General features: G+C 43.4%; 1 protein-coding gene across 1 annotated transcript in view; it reads right to left on the bottom strand.

The window, feature by feature from the left end:
• The window catches only part of ACOXL (acyl-CoA oxidase like), a gene marked incomplete at both ends in the record, with an annotated part of 267586 nt that overhangs the window by 71337 nt on the left and 181988 nt on the right, over positions 1–14261 (bottom strand). Inside the window, 2 exons of the mRNA XM_080931609.1 lie at positions 5599–5710; positions 13542–13651. Of these exons, the coding sequence (XP_080787735.1) occupies positions 5599–5710; positions 13542–13651 (222 nt within the window). The remainder of the gene's footprint in view (positions 1–5598; positions 5711–13541; positions 13652–14261) is intronic.

The raw sequence follows: 14261 nt of genomic DNA, 5'->3' as shown, positions 1-14261 counted from the left end.
GTAGCCTAAATAAGACTTGTATAACAGGGATGGGGGAAATTCCCACTCCTGGATGAAGATCTCCAGACATTCAATAGCTTCTGGGAGACAGAGACAGAGAGGGAGAGAGGGAGGGAGGGAGGGAGAGAGAGATAGAGAGAGAGAGAGACAGAGAGACAGACAGAGACAGAGAGAGGAAGAATCCATTTTTTTCTAGGACTCATCATCTGATGGGTTACCTGATCCCAGCCCTAAACTCATGCACATATAGTGACACTGAATATATTATAACATCTGTGTAGCAATGGTGGTTATGAGAGAAGTCATGAGTATACCAGTAATCGAGGAGGCAGGAGTGAGGGGGGAAGGACAGATGATGATAATGAAAATACACTATACTTCCGTGTGGAATTCTCAAAATGAAAGAAACCGCAAAAGCATCAGGTAGAAGTGCAGCTAACATGAGGGAATGCCCCGTGATGAGGGGCAGAGCATGAGGTAACTCTAGACTAACTGGGACTAGTCCACTTACCTAGAGTCTCATCTCGCCTACCCAGCTTCTGCCATGTACATTTGCAAGTAAAGTCATTTTTCAAACACACTGATTACTGATAATCTATCTCCTTGTCTACAGATTTTTTTCCTGCATATCAGCAGCTTTTCCTAGTACAATATTCTCAATATGTCAAACCATTCCTCATTGGTTTATATTTTCCCCCACAAGTGGGGAAATGAGGCAGCACCTATGACAACCCTTACAATGCAAGTTTGAAAACCCAGAGAAACAAGCCCCCACGGGAGGCCAGGGTGAGCGCTCCTACAGCCACTAGAAAGCAGAGGCTTCTTCTGGGGGAGAGAAACCCTAGGTCAAGTGACTGCAAAGGGCTGGTTCTGTTGTGGGATTTACTGGTCACAGCAGGGTTGGAAGCACAGCGGTTGTCCAATGCTCTGAGAAGATTGGTCAACATGTCTATAATGGAATGTGCTTTTGAAAAAAAAAAATCTCAAATCTTTACCAAAGAATTAGAAAGATACACATGATCCTGAAGCCATGTTGGCTTTGCTGCTGTTGCTGCTGCTGCCTCTTCCTCTTCTTTTTACTTCTTCCTCTTCTTTCTTCTTCTCCCCCTCCTTCTTCTTTCTTTTAATCAGAAAGCTCTAACCCAAATATTAGAGTTATTTTCAGGAGAATTAGGGATTGTCAATAAACTTTCCCTCTTTTAATGCTAGCTAAAGACTACTGAACAGCCTCTGCTTAGGTTAGATGTTGAAACTGCAGGTGAGAATCATTTTATCACAACATGCAGTTAGCGCGTGGAAGCAAACACAAGCTCACTTGTGTCCAGCTGAGGGACAAGCCAGTGAAAAACACAAACTAAGATAATAGATGTCCATATTCTTTCTGCTAACCTTGTAGGCTTTTTTCTTAATTTTGCCTCAGGCTAAAGCTGGATGTGGACGTTCCCCAGGGTGGGAGCCTGTTTGATAATCTTGATGGTCTTCTCTTTGATTAGCTCTAAAAATTGTCTGTGCGCTATGAATATTTAATCATATTGTCTGTAAACAGGTTACAAGAACAGTTGAGACTAATCTAATTAACATGAATGCCAGAGTTAGCGCCTCCACTGCTGCTTTACATATCCAAAGGTAATCTGGCAGCACATTTGCATGGCACTCAGCCTTATTATTCCAAATTACAGAGGAGGATGCTGAAGTTTGGCAGCAGTGAATCCTAACTGTCCAGTTCTAAAGTCCATTCTAATTTCCCCCCCACATCCTTTGCTGAATGTTTATTTGATGTTTGGAAAACGCACTGGGATATGTAGAAGTTTGCTTCTCTCAAAATCAGAACTCATGAAAACGACTACTCCTCCTGTGGCAGAGGACAACTGCAAATAGAATGCTGTTTCTGAATATGTAGGGGGTCTTAGAGCATCCACACTACATGGGGACTAGAACAGAAAACAGAAGAATCACTGTGAAAACACACCTGCATGTGTGTCTGTGAGGGTATTCTAGAAAGGTCCAACTGAGAAGGAAAGATCTACCCTGAATGCAAGCAGTAGGATCCCATGGACTGGGTCCCAGGCTAGATACAAAAGAGGAAGGTGGACAGAGCACTCAGTGCAGATGTAACATGACTAGCCGGCTCAAACTCCTGCAGCTATGCTGGATCCGCTGTAATGGACAGGATGCTTCTACTGCTGTGATGGACAGGATGCTCCCACTGCTGTGATGGACAGGATGCTTCCACTGCTGTGATGGACAGGATGCTTCCACTGCTGTGATGGACAGGATGCTTCTACTGCTGTGATGGACAGGATGCTTCCACTGCTGTGATGGACAGGATGCTTCCACTGCTGTGATGGACAGGATGCTTCCACTGCTGTGATGGACAGGATGCTCCCACTGCTGTGATGGACAGGATGCTTCCACTGCTGTGATGGACAGGATGCTTCCACTGCTGTGATGGACAGGATGCTTCCACTGCTGTGATGGACAGGATACTTCTACTGCTGTGATGGACAGGATGCTCCCACTGCTGTGATGGACAGGATGCTTCTACTGCTGTGATGGACAGGATGCTTCTACTGCTGTGATGGACAGGATGCTTCTACTGCTGTGATGGACAGGATGCTTCCACTGCTGTGATGGACAGGATACTTCTACTGCTGTGATGGACAGGATGCTCCCACTGCTGTGATGGACAGGATGCTCCCACTGCTGTGATGGACAGGATGCTCCCACTGCTGTGATGGACAGGATGCTTCCACTGCTGTGATGGACAGGATGCTTCCACTGCTGTGATGGACAGGATACTTCTACTGCTGTGATGGACAGGATGCTTCCACTGCTGTGATGGACAGGATGCTCCCACTGCTGTGATGGACAGGATGCTTCCACTGCTGTGATGGACAGGATGCTTCTACTGCTGTGATGGACAGGATGCTTCCACTGCTGTGATGGACAGGATGCTCCCATTGCTGTGATGGACAGGATGCTTCCACTGCTGTGATGGACAGGATGCTTCCACTGCTGTGATGGACAGGATGTTTCCACTGCTGTGATGGACAGGATGCTTCTACTGCTGTGATGGACAGGATGCTCCCATTGCTGTGATGGACAGGATGCTCCCACTGCTGTGATGGACAGGATGCTTCCACTGCTGTGATGGACAGGATGCTTCTACTGCTGTGATGAACAGGATGCTTCCACTGCTGTGATGGACAGGATACTTCCACTGCTGTGATGGACAGGATGCTCCCACTGCTGTGATGGACAGGATGCTCCCACTGCTGTGATGGACAGGATGCTCCCACTGCTGTGATGGACAGAATACTTCCACTGCTGTGATGGACAGGATGCTTCCACTGCTGTGATGGACAGGATGAACAGCATGCCTGTACTGCTGTGAGAGACAGCGTGTCTGCACTGCTGTGGTGGACAGTACCCTCTCAGTGTGAGGCAAGCAAACCTTCCGTAAGCTATTCTTGTCAGATATCTTGTCAGAGCAGTGAGAAAAGCAACTAGTAAAGGAGCACAGGCTTTCCACACACAGACATGTTGTTAAATACCAAATAAATAGTTTTCCACTGTGCCTGTGATTACCACTGTGGTTCCCTTTGTTCTGACATTTTAGGATTTCCCACTGGTTGGATTGTTAGCATTTTCCACCTGTGTCTGTTTTCCTCTCTTACAACTTCATCTTCAGCTCTTTCTTCTACAGTGCTGAAAAGATGGTTCACAGGCTACATTTTCTCCATTCTCAGTTGCTGGATCTTCGCCCTGGGTGATCTCTTCCCCTCTCTGCATCTGTCTCCACATACACAAAGCCCAGGGTGTGTGGAGTGACTTCACCTCACCTGATCATGCTGCTGTAGCCTGGCAGAGCCTCAGCTCATATCTCTACCCGAAAGACAGACTGATTTGCTCATTCCCAGACCCAGCTTCCAACAAATCCTTACACAGTAGGACACTATTCCAAATTCCTTACACAGTAGGACACTATTCCAAATTCCTTACACAGTAGGACACTATTCCATGAGTGTGAGTCTTGGCTGCTTGTGTATCTCCACGACTCCTGCATTCAGCCAGTTCCTGAGAGAATGCATGTCTCCAGATGCATAGCGTTCTCTTCACTCCTATCTCCTCTGTTAGACCAAGTGACATCACTGTGCCATTGGTAGAAAGAAGGCAGATTGGAAGAGAGTTCCGCGACTCGGTTCTTGTCCTTTTAGCACTACCTCCGGCACAGAACAGATCTCTGTACCCTGGTTCTTCAGACCTGAGCGCTGATAAAGAATGGGTAAGTAAAGCCCTCTGAGGTCTTGTTGACCAGTTGCCTTGGACCAAATGATGAACCCTGTAGAGCTGGAGTTTCTCCTCAAGCCAACCCACTGGTACTGTGCATGACAGTTATTCCTTCTTGATATCTATCAGTGATGGTATAATTCTTGCATATGTATGTATTTGTGTGTTGGTGTTTGTATGTAGGTATGTATGGGTGAGTGGCTATGTTTACACATGCATGTGGAGACCACATATCAACATATTCATCTCTCTTTCTCCCCCTCTCTCCCCACCGTGTGTGTGTGTGTGTGTGTGTGTGTGTGTGTGTGTGTATGTGTGTGTGTATGTGTGTGTGTGTGAGTGCACATGCATGGGTACACATACATGTGTTGGGGGTGGGGTGACTTTGGTCCTCATGTTTGCACAGAAAGCACCTTAGGAACTAAACCATCTCCTCACCTTCTGTATTATGTTTCCACAGAAATCCATGGATTTCTTAATTAAAAAAAAAATGCAATACATCTCAGACTAGCACAATGCTAACTTCACATATGTTTGATGTACAGATTTTCTCCAGAGGACAATTTTTTTTTTTCATTCCCAGTGAAAATCACCACACTCTGCACCACATTCTACCTTGGGCCGAATGATGCTTACAGTAGGGATTCTAGAGCACACGAAGGGTTCAGCAATAACATCAGCTTCTGGGGCAGGCAAGGCTGCCCTGTATGAAAGCCTGAAGAGAGCCGCTCTGCTGCCTCTTCAACACTTCCTGGAAGCCCGCCTCCATGAAACAGCCTTCTGCATCGGAGGCGGCCATGTTTACACCATGCAGATCTTCCTGGTTTTCATCTCAAAGCCATGTTCAGCAGCAGCGTTTGGACAACAGTGTTCTGTGGGCCCTCCCTCCCCTATATTGTGCACCCCTCGTAGCAGGAGTGGCTTCGCCATTCTGTTTTCCGCGGTGTCCTGTACAAAACTGTTCTGTGACTGTTCGGTAGACCTGGACATGGCAAAGAAAATACAGCGATGTCCCTTCTCTTCCTACCAAACGACACTGTGGAGCTCTCTGCACCCAGTACCCTTTTCACCTTTTGTATTTAATTTTAAAGTCAGTACTGCAAGGAGGCTGAATGCAAGATAGATACTATATTAAACTGTACTGTTATTTAAGATGTAATAAAGCAGTTTGACATTTAAAAAAAAAGATGCCTGAAGCGCTCTGAGTACTTCCCCAAACTTCTGACTAAGCAGATTCATTCCCTACTAAATTTGGTACACAGTTCAGTTATGCCTTACACATTCATCAAAAGGGGGAGACATCATTACCTTATAGTAAATTCTGGACACCAAACTCCGCTGAAGAACCCTTTCTCGAAAATTCACTGCTTTCAGCAGAAAGGCAAGATTTCCTACTTCATCAGTGTTAAACATCAGGAAACTGGAGGAAGAAAACACAGTGACCATTGTTATTAGTGTGTCTTAAAAAAATTCCACAGCTCGGTTGGAAGAGTGGAGGGGTGGCCCATGCCTTTAATCAGAGGCAGAGGCAGGCAGATCTTTGTGAGTTCAAAGCCAGCCTGGTCAATGGCTGCTGGAGATGTGGCCCAGCAGTGGTTAAGAGCACACACTACTGTTAGAGCATGCGTTCAGTCCCCAGAACTCACATTAGGTAGCCAACACCACCTGTAACTCTAGCTTGAAGTGAGCCAATAACACCTCTGGCCTCTGTAGGCCCTTGCACAAACACACAGACACACTTATGCACATGCGGATACATGTAATTTAAAAATATTTCAGAAAATAAAAGCCAGATGCATGCCACAATGCATAAAAGCACTTGACACAGATCCTTTTATCCTGTCATGGGGGAAAACCAATCCCCAGAAGTTATCCTTGGACCTCCATAAAGGCACGATGGCTCACACTCACATGGACACACACACTCACATGAACATAAATACACATATTTTCACACACAGGCACACACAAACATACATACACACACCACACACACTCATATGGACACACACACTCACATGAATGTACACACATATGTGCACACACACAGTATTGATCATGATGGTGGTAGTAGTGGTGATGATAAGCAACAATAGATTACTATTGCTAAACCGAAAATCCCAAAGCACTGTGTTCCTATAGGAAGGCATCCCGGGCATGCCCCCATCCCAGCTCTCACTGGCATTTTTGCAAGTGCTTCATCACTTCCTAGTGACTGCTTGGCTCTCACTTATTCCACATATTTGCCCTTCTGTTTTAGAAGGAATGGGGCTCACCGCTTTTTCTACCGTGGCATCTTAAGAGTCAATATTTTCTATGTAGCTTCTTTTTTAGATTATATTAAAAGCAGGTTTATTGGGAAGCTGTTCTCAGGTTGGTGAGTTCACTGGCCCCAAGGGGGTGGGCGTGAATAGAAGAGGGAGAGAAAAAGAAAGAAGGGGCAATTGTGCAGAGAAAGAAGATTTACTGGCTGGTTTTTTGTCAACGTGACACAAGCTGGAGTTATCAGAGAAAGGAGCCTCAGTTGGGGAAATGCCTCCATGAGATCCAGCTGTAAGGCATTTTCAACTAGTGATCAAGGGGAAAGGGCCCAGCCCATTGTGGGTGGTGCCATCCCTGGGCTAGTAGACCTAGGTTCTATAAGAAAGCAGGCTGAGCAAGCCAGGGGGAGCAATCCAGTAAGTAACATCCCTCAATGGCCTCTGTATCAGCTCCTGCTTGAGTTACAGTCCTGACTTCTTCTGGTGATGAACAGCAGTATAGAAGTGTAAGCTGAATAAACCCTTTCCTCCCCAACTTTCTTCTTTGTCAGGATGTTTGTGTAGGAATAGAAACCCTGAGTAAGATACTGACTCAGTCTAATTCATAAAAGGGATAAACTTGCATGGTTTATTTTTGTATATGACTTAGTCATCCAGTGGCTAGTCTATGAAGTCTGGAGCTATGAATGTTTGTGTTGGAGACTACCATTCTATCTTGGGATGTTTAGCATAGTTAGTGCACATTATTTTTAGGCTGTGCACTGTGTGTGCAGGACCTCACCTACACTTCTATGCTCCCTGTAAGTTCAAGGACGTCACCCAAAAGTAGAAAGTCTTGCAACTTGAACCACTGTCAAGAGGGACCTTGAATAATGCCCGTTTTTAAAAGTAACCCACAGTGGCTGAAGAAGTAAACGTAGATTAAAGGCAAATGAGGGTCACTGGAAATCAGAGAAACACTGACAAGTGAAAATCAGAGTGAAACAGCATATCACACACAGCAGTCTGTCCAAAATTAAATCTCCTGTGCCAAACACTGCCAAGGACGTGGCAGAGAAGCCAGAAGGCTCACATCGACCCAGCAAAGTGTCAAACAGTCAAACCGGCTCCACCACTCCCACAGTCTCTCATAAAACAAGCACATACGTTATGACTAGCAACTCCGTGTCTCCTATATACCCAAGAGAAATCAAGAGCAACGTTCATAAAAAAGCTTATATTAGACTAGTCATAGCTGTCCTACTCATCAGAGTGAAAAACTAGAAACATCCCAGGTGTCTGTCCATTATGAGAGAATGGAGAACAAATCACAGAATATCCATAAAATACCACTCAGTAATAAAAAGGGGGAAAGCAATACATATGACACCACGAATAAATCTCAAAAAGCATTATATTGAATTACTGAGGCAGCTACAAAAGAGTATAGACAGTATGTTCCATTTACATGAAACCCTAGAATGAGAAAGTCTAGGCTTTGGTGGAAAAATATGAGAAGAACATGTATGTACTTGCCAAAACTCAACAAGTGTACATTTAAGTTTTGTGCAGGATATCATAAGAAAATTCTACGTAAGAGGAAAAGGAATGGTCCCCACAGGTTGAACTTGAGTAAACAATGCTATTTCAGAGTGCGCTAACATCGGCGGTGTGCTTTAATATGCGCAAGAAGATGAGCTGATGCTACGTGACATCACCAGCAGATTCCAGTTAGTGAGGCCTGCACTATAGAACAATCGCATAAGTTCACAATGGAGCTGAAAACTTAGCATTGCCTATTGGTGCCATGGCCATTATAAGATTCCACAACACAAGAGTGGGGTGTGGTCATGCACAACTTTACTCCCAGCACTTGGAGGGATTAAAGTGAGAGGAAGGAGGATCTCTCAGTTTAAGGCTAGTGTGGGCTGCAGTGTGGGTTTCCGGATGGACTTGTGTGTTTGTGCAGATGCTGCTGTGAACAGTCTGCTGTGCTGCCTGCCTGCCAGTCATATAAAAGTGCAACGTAAGGAAACAGGTATACATTTCAATGCTATGTAATGATAATAAACAGCCATTTATACCTTTATGCATTTACGAGGCTACAATGTATCATTATTTTAGCATATAATAAATAGTTGTTAGAATATTTACTGTTAAACAATGTGCCATGTTCCAACGGCGATGGCCACGTAAACCCATGGTGGCACCATGCATGTTTCGTGATTTCACTAAGAGTCCAAGCTGAACACTGACCTAGATCATCTAGTTTTATGACATATACTCCATGATGTTCCCACTGAAAAACAGCCTGGGGACTTGCTTCTCAGAATTTGTCCCCGTTGTCAAGTGACACCTGACTCTGTACCTATGATAGAGAGTTTTAGCGTGAACAGTAAGTAGCATGTTCACGGTAGATTTTCCATGGGGGTGAATACATGAATGGTTACCCTCAAATTTGGTTGATTATCTGAACATTTGTCACAGTTGGATATGGATAATATCACACTGTGAGGCAGAATCTTGACTCTTTCCAGTATCCAGATGCCACTGTGATGTCTCTAGACCGATATGAATGTAAGGCAGTGGTGGCAGGCTCACGCCGGGATGGTGAGAAGCAGAGCTTCCTGGGACAGTCCAGGCACAACCTCTGCTCACCCAGTGGGTCTGCCTTCCTCCCTGCCAAACCACAGCTGGATCTCCCAGCCCAGTCTCATGAAGTCTTTCTGAACCAGGCCTGGTTTCTCTCTGGTCCAATTGAACAATAGCCTTAGGTGACCTCATAATGGCTGCCTGCTTGGAGAACCTTCTGAGAATTAGGGGAGTTTTCAGCCCTTTTTTCTGTGTGCTCTCCCCCTATACTCCTGGGTACTTATCTTGGACGTTGTCATTAAGGCTTGTCATTCATCCTGTTCAACTAGAGTGTGAGTCCCATAGGAACAAAGCCCACCTACAGCTGTGTCGTCCTACTGATGTACAAAGCTGTGTCTGGCACATAGGTAGTACTGGAAATGCATTAGTGGCAACAGCTCTACAAAAACCAAAATGTGAGATTTAAGTGACTAGGTACCAACATACGGAATAACTAAATCCTGGCTATGTGAGAGAGTGGGGGAACAGTCCTAGAGATTGTTTCAGTTTGTTTTCTACTTCTGTGGAGAGACATTATGACCAAGACAATTTATGGGAGAGAGAGTTTATTTCAAGTTTACAGTTTGAGGAGGTTAGAGTCCCAGGACCATCATGGTGGGGAGCATAGCAGGAAGTAAGCAGGCATGGTGCTGGAGCAGTAGCTGAACGCTTACATCTTGAGACATAGCTACCAGGCATAGAAAGCTAATTATGAATGGCATGGGCTTTTGAAAGCCTAAAGCCCATCCCCAGTGACACTTACTCCAACAAAGCCACACCTCCGAATCCTTCCCAAACAGTTCCACTAACTGTGCACTCACACAAATAAACCTACGGGGTCATTCTAATTCAAACCACCAAAGAGGTGAATAATTGAGACAATAAGTGGGCTAGCTCTTTCTAAATATTTACAATTGGAATATTGCCTCAGTACATCTTAAATCTATCCTGGAAAATTAGCAGGGGCATATCAATTTGCATATGTTGAGAACATGCATATGCCATGTTCCAGTGACAAAAACAGTACTAGCTCTGCTCTTTGGGAAGGAAACAAAGAGTGGATGATTTGCACCAGGCTGTGGATAAGGCTGAGGATAAAACCAATGCTGCTGGGACTGCGCTCTCTTCTCAGCTCTGTTAGAAAAACAGTCAGTCAGCTGGAGCTTTTTCAAATCCCAGCAGTAAGTGGGTGTTCGAATGCTAAAAGAAAGTTGTGGCTGGTTTTCTAATGTGTGTGAGGACAAAGGGAGACATAAGAAGTAAGAGAGACATCAGTAAAGCAACTCAAGCTTTAAAATAAAGCACAGTTTGAATAAACAAGAAGTTATGGAGCAAGGATGAGAAGAGACAGGAGACAGGTCTGCGCATTTTCTTTATCCCAGTGGCTATGAGAAGTGTAATACATTATTTATTGTATTTTCTCTGTGGCATTAGATTTATTTATTTTTTATGTATGATGTTTTGCCTACAAGTATGTATGTGCACCATGTGTGTTACTGGTACCCTCAGTAGCCAGAAAAGAACACTGTACATAATAATAAACAAATAAATGATAAATAATGAATTATATTATTACATAGGTAAATAACAAATAACTAATAAATAAAAAAATCTGGAGTTACAGATGGGTAACATCCACCATGTGGGTGCTGGGAATTGAGTCTAGGTCCTCTGCAAAAGAAGCAAATACTCTTAAGCCCCTGAACCATTTCTCCAGTCTGCTCCTCCATGTTTATAGTCAAGATTATAATATTGCATTTTCTAATAGATTGGTAAATTAATTTAATATATTTAGGTTACAGAGAGCAATACCCAGTTTCTAAGTAAAAGTAATTATTTTAAAAATACGATGAGTTCTTTCAAAGTAGAATTTAAAAAATAAAATGATAAGAGAGAAAAGAGGTGTCTTAATTTCATATCCTTGTACTGTCATAAAACACCTGGACAAAAGCATCTTAAAGGAGTAAGGTTTATCTGGTTTACAACCCCAGGTTATAGTCTATCACTTCCGGAAAGTCAAGGCATTGGGCATTAGTGTCAGGACATTAGTTACATGACATGTGCAGCTAACCACAAGGGCAGTGACTTGATGCAATTGACCAGTACTCAGCCTGTCGAGACCGTGAAATGGTGCTGCCCACATTTGGGGTAGATCTTTTCACTTTTATCAACCCAATAAGACAGTCTCTCACAGGCATGGCCTCGGTGTACCCAATCTGAACAATTCGTGGTTGAGACTCTTTCTGAGGTGATTCTCTATTGTGTCAAGTTGACAAAGAAAACTCACCAGCACAGCAAGGTACATCTGAGGAGCAGCAGGGGGAACAGTGGTTGTCTGAAAAAACACTAGCTCAGATTAAGCTCATGGGAGACAACCACATCAATAAAGCAAAGGGACGCCACAAGTGACAAGAACAGGACAGAGAGGATGTAGCTAACGGTGGAACTTACCAGAGACTCATGCGTAAAGTGCTTTGTCAAAGGCATCGGGTTAAATCAAAGTTTTAAACATTCTCCCAAGCTCAGCTCATTTTCAAATCATTGGCTTCTTCCACCAAATAAGTTTTCCCTAAACAGTCCAGCAATAGAACTATGATGTAAGTCTAAAGCAGAGAAGAGTGGAAGGAAGGACAGCAATCCAGATGGTTCAGTGGGTAAAACTGATGGTCCAGGGTCTAGCCCAGAACTCACAGGACAGAAGTCAGGACTCAACTCCTACAAGTTTTCCTCTGACCTCTATACACGTGCTGTGGCACACATGTACACGTGCACACACACACACACACACACACACACACTCACTCACACCACACACATACTCACACCACACACCCACCACACATACAAAATAAATGTAAGAAATTTTACAAAGGCATATAAAATTAAGAGAATCAAGAAATTCATTTGATAAAATTTATAATGTAGCAATAACAAATGTGCACTAAAATAATAAATTGAGATCTTTTAGAAAATTGTGTCTTTCAGAAAAATCTTTTTTTTCTTAAATTTTACTATACTTATTTGTGTGTATGTGTATATGTGTCTATGTCTGTGTTGTACAGATGTGTGCATGTGTGTGAGTCTGTGTGTGCCTGTCCATGTGTGCATATTTGTGTATGCATGTGTGTGCACACATATGCATATATGTGTGTGTCTGTAAGTGTATGTGTGTGTATGTGCTCATGCTGCACATGTGTATACAAGTGTGTGTGTGTGTGTGTATGTGTGTCTGTGTGAATTGGAGGTGTGAAAACAACTTGTTCTCTAAATATTTGCTGTGTTTACTACTTTATACATAGTGTTCTTCAGTACACTCTATTATTAATAATATTTTTAAAGATTTACTGTTATTTTTAATTATGTGCATATGTGTGTGCAGGGTCCCTGGAGGCCATAAACAGGTGTCAGATTCTCCTAAGATAGAGTTAAAGTGTTTGTGAGCCTGATATAAAATCACAACTTACTTAAAACATAGTAAGGTGTTTTCATTTTGAGGGAGGGGTCCTTTTGGTTTTGGTTTTGAGAATAAATTTTTAAACTTGACCACATGGTTTTCAAGTGTGAACATTCTAGATGACAATTTTGTCCAAAGAAGCCAAAATCTGCATGCTACCAATAGCAACTGTAGCATGAAAACTCTCTGGAGACATCTACTGAAGTTAACATTGGCACTCCATGGAAGAGCAATTGCACACCTATGTAACAAGCCCTAGGGGAGTGTTTTTCAAACAACAGATTAAAAGTCAATAATGACCTATTTACACAAAATATCAAAATATTGAACACACTCAAATATCGGTCAAAGCTGGTGATTTGAATAATACAGTGAAATTGTGGCATTTGCACATGCCATGAAGCTTCCTGTCTACTTATCAAACTTAGGTAAACCAAAGTTAAAAATAAATCTTAGGTGAAAACAAAAAAATAACATAATACATCAGATACTGAGTTTTTTCAATAGAGGTTAAAGACAATATACTAAAAATAATTTTTAAAAAATTCCAGGCATCGATTCCACAAACTGGACAGGCTGGGGTCAAATCTCATCCTGGCCACTCATACAAAAGGTAACTTTGAGAAAAATACTGAATTCATGTTCCTCAGTTTCTCTACCTGTAAAATGGAAATACAAAAGAACCTATTTCATAAAGTTTTAAGATTTAAACTCACAGAGTAAATAATAACGAAGAAACTTGAAAAAGTAGGGTCAGAAATACGTTAGGTCTTAAGTTAGGTGGTAGGCAGACAGCACGAGGTTCGCATAGTCCCTACTGCTTCTGTTTACATCAGATACTAAGTTTGTTAAACAAGCAGAAGTTGACCCATGTCAGGGCTCTAGAATCAGGCTCAGAGAAAAGCCCTTACGGAGGGAGGATGTACCTGGTTCTCAGCTTGTCCCCCGCAGCTGCAGTCCAGCTCTGGATCGTACCCAAGAGCGAGTTTTTCTTATGCTGCTTGCTGTACTGGACCAGCAGTTCCCGGGCCACAACCTGCACAGAGTTTACCATCCATTAGCCACATCTCACAAGTGCCGGACCTGCCAGTGTCCTCAAGCACCACAGTCAGATTAAGCTCGCTGGCCGTTAACAAACGCTGTGGGAAGAAAGAAATCTAAGACCCCATCCTTCTCGAGGCCTCCACATCCTGTGGTAGATATGTGACATTGACCAGGCCACTTTAATCCCTTCCCATAGCTGAATCCCAACTCTAAAAATGTCTTTCTTCCCTGGCTTCTGTCAAGCTCTCACGTCAGCTTTGAGTTACATGCACCACATGAAGTCGGTTTGCTTCCATGGCCCAGACATCTCTTTTCCCTTTCTGCCTTTCACAAGATGTGCTTAAGAACTTCCAAGGTAGACTGTGCTCAAACCCCGGGAATCTCAGAGATCTGAGATGGCAGGCATGGAGCTGCTTCCTCCCTGCCTCTGTGTCTGCTTCGGAGCATGTGACCACGACGCTCAACTAAAGTGACCATGAGCAGTCACATACCATGGCACCTGGAACGCCTCTTCATGCTAATGAAGCATTTCAATAGCTTTAACCTTCAGCCAATGACCTTCCCTTCCTGGATATTCTTATACCTCCAAAATTATATAATCC

The sequence above is a fragment of the Micromys minutus genome, assembly GCF_963924665.1.
Source record: "Micromys minutus genome assembly, chromosome: 17".
Lineage (NCBI taxonomy): Eukaryota > Metazoa > Chordata > Mammalia > Rodentia > Muridae > Micromys > Micromys minutus.
Note: the sequence above shows the minus strand (reverse complement) of the source record. Positions and strands in the feature narration are given on the sequence as shown.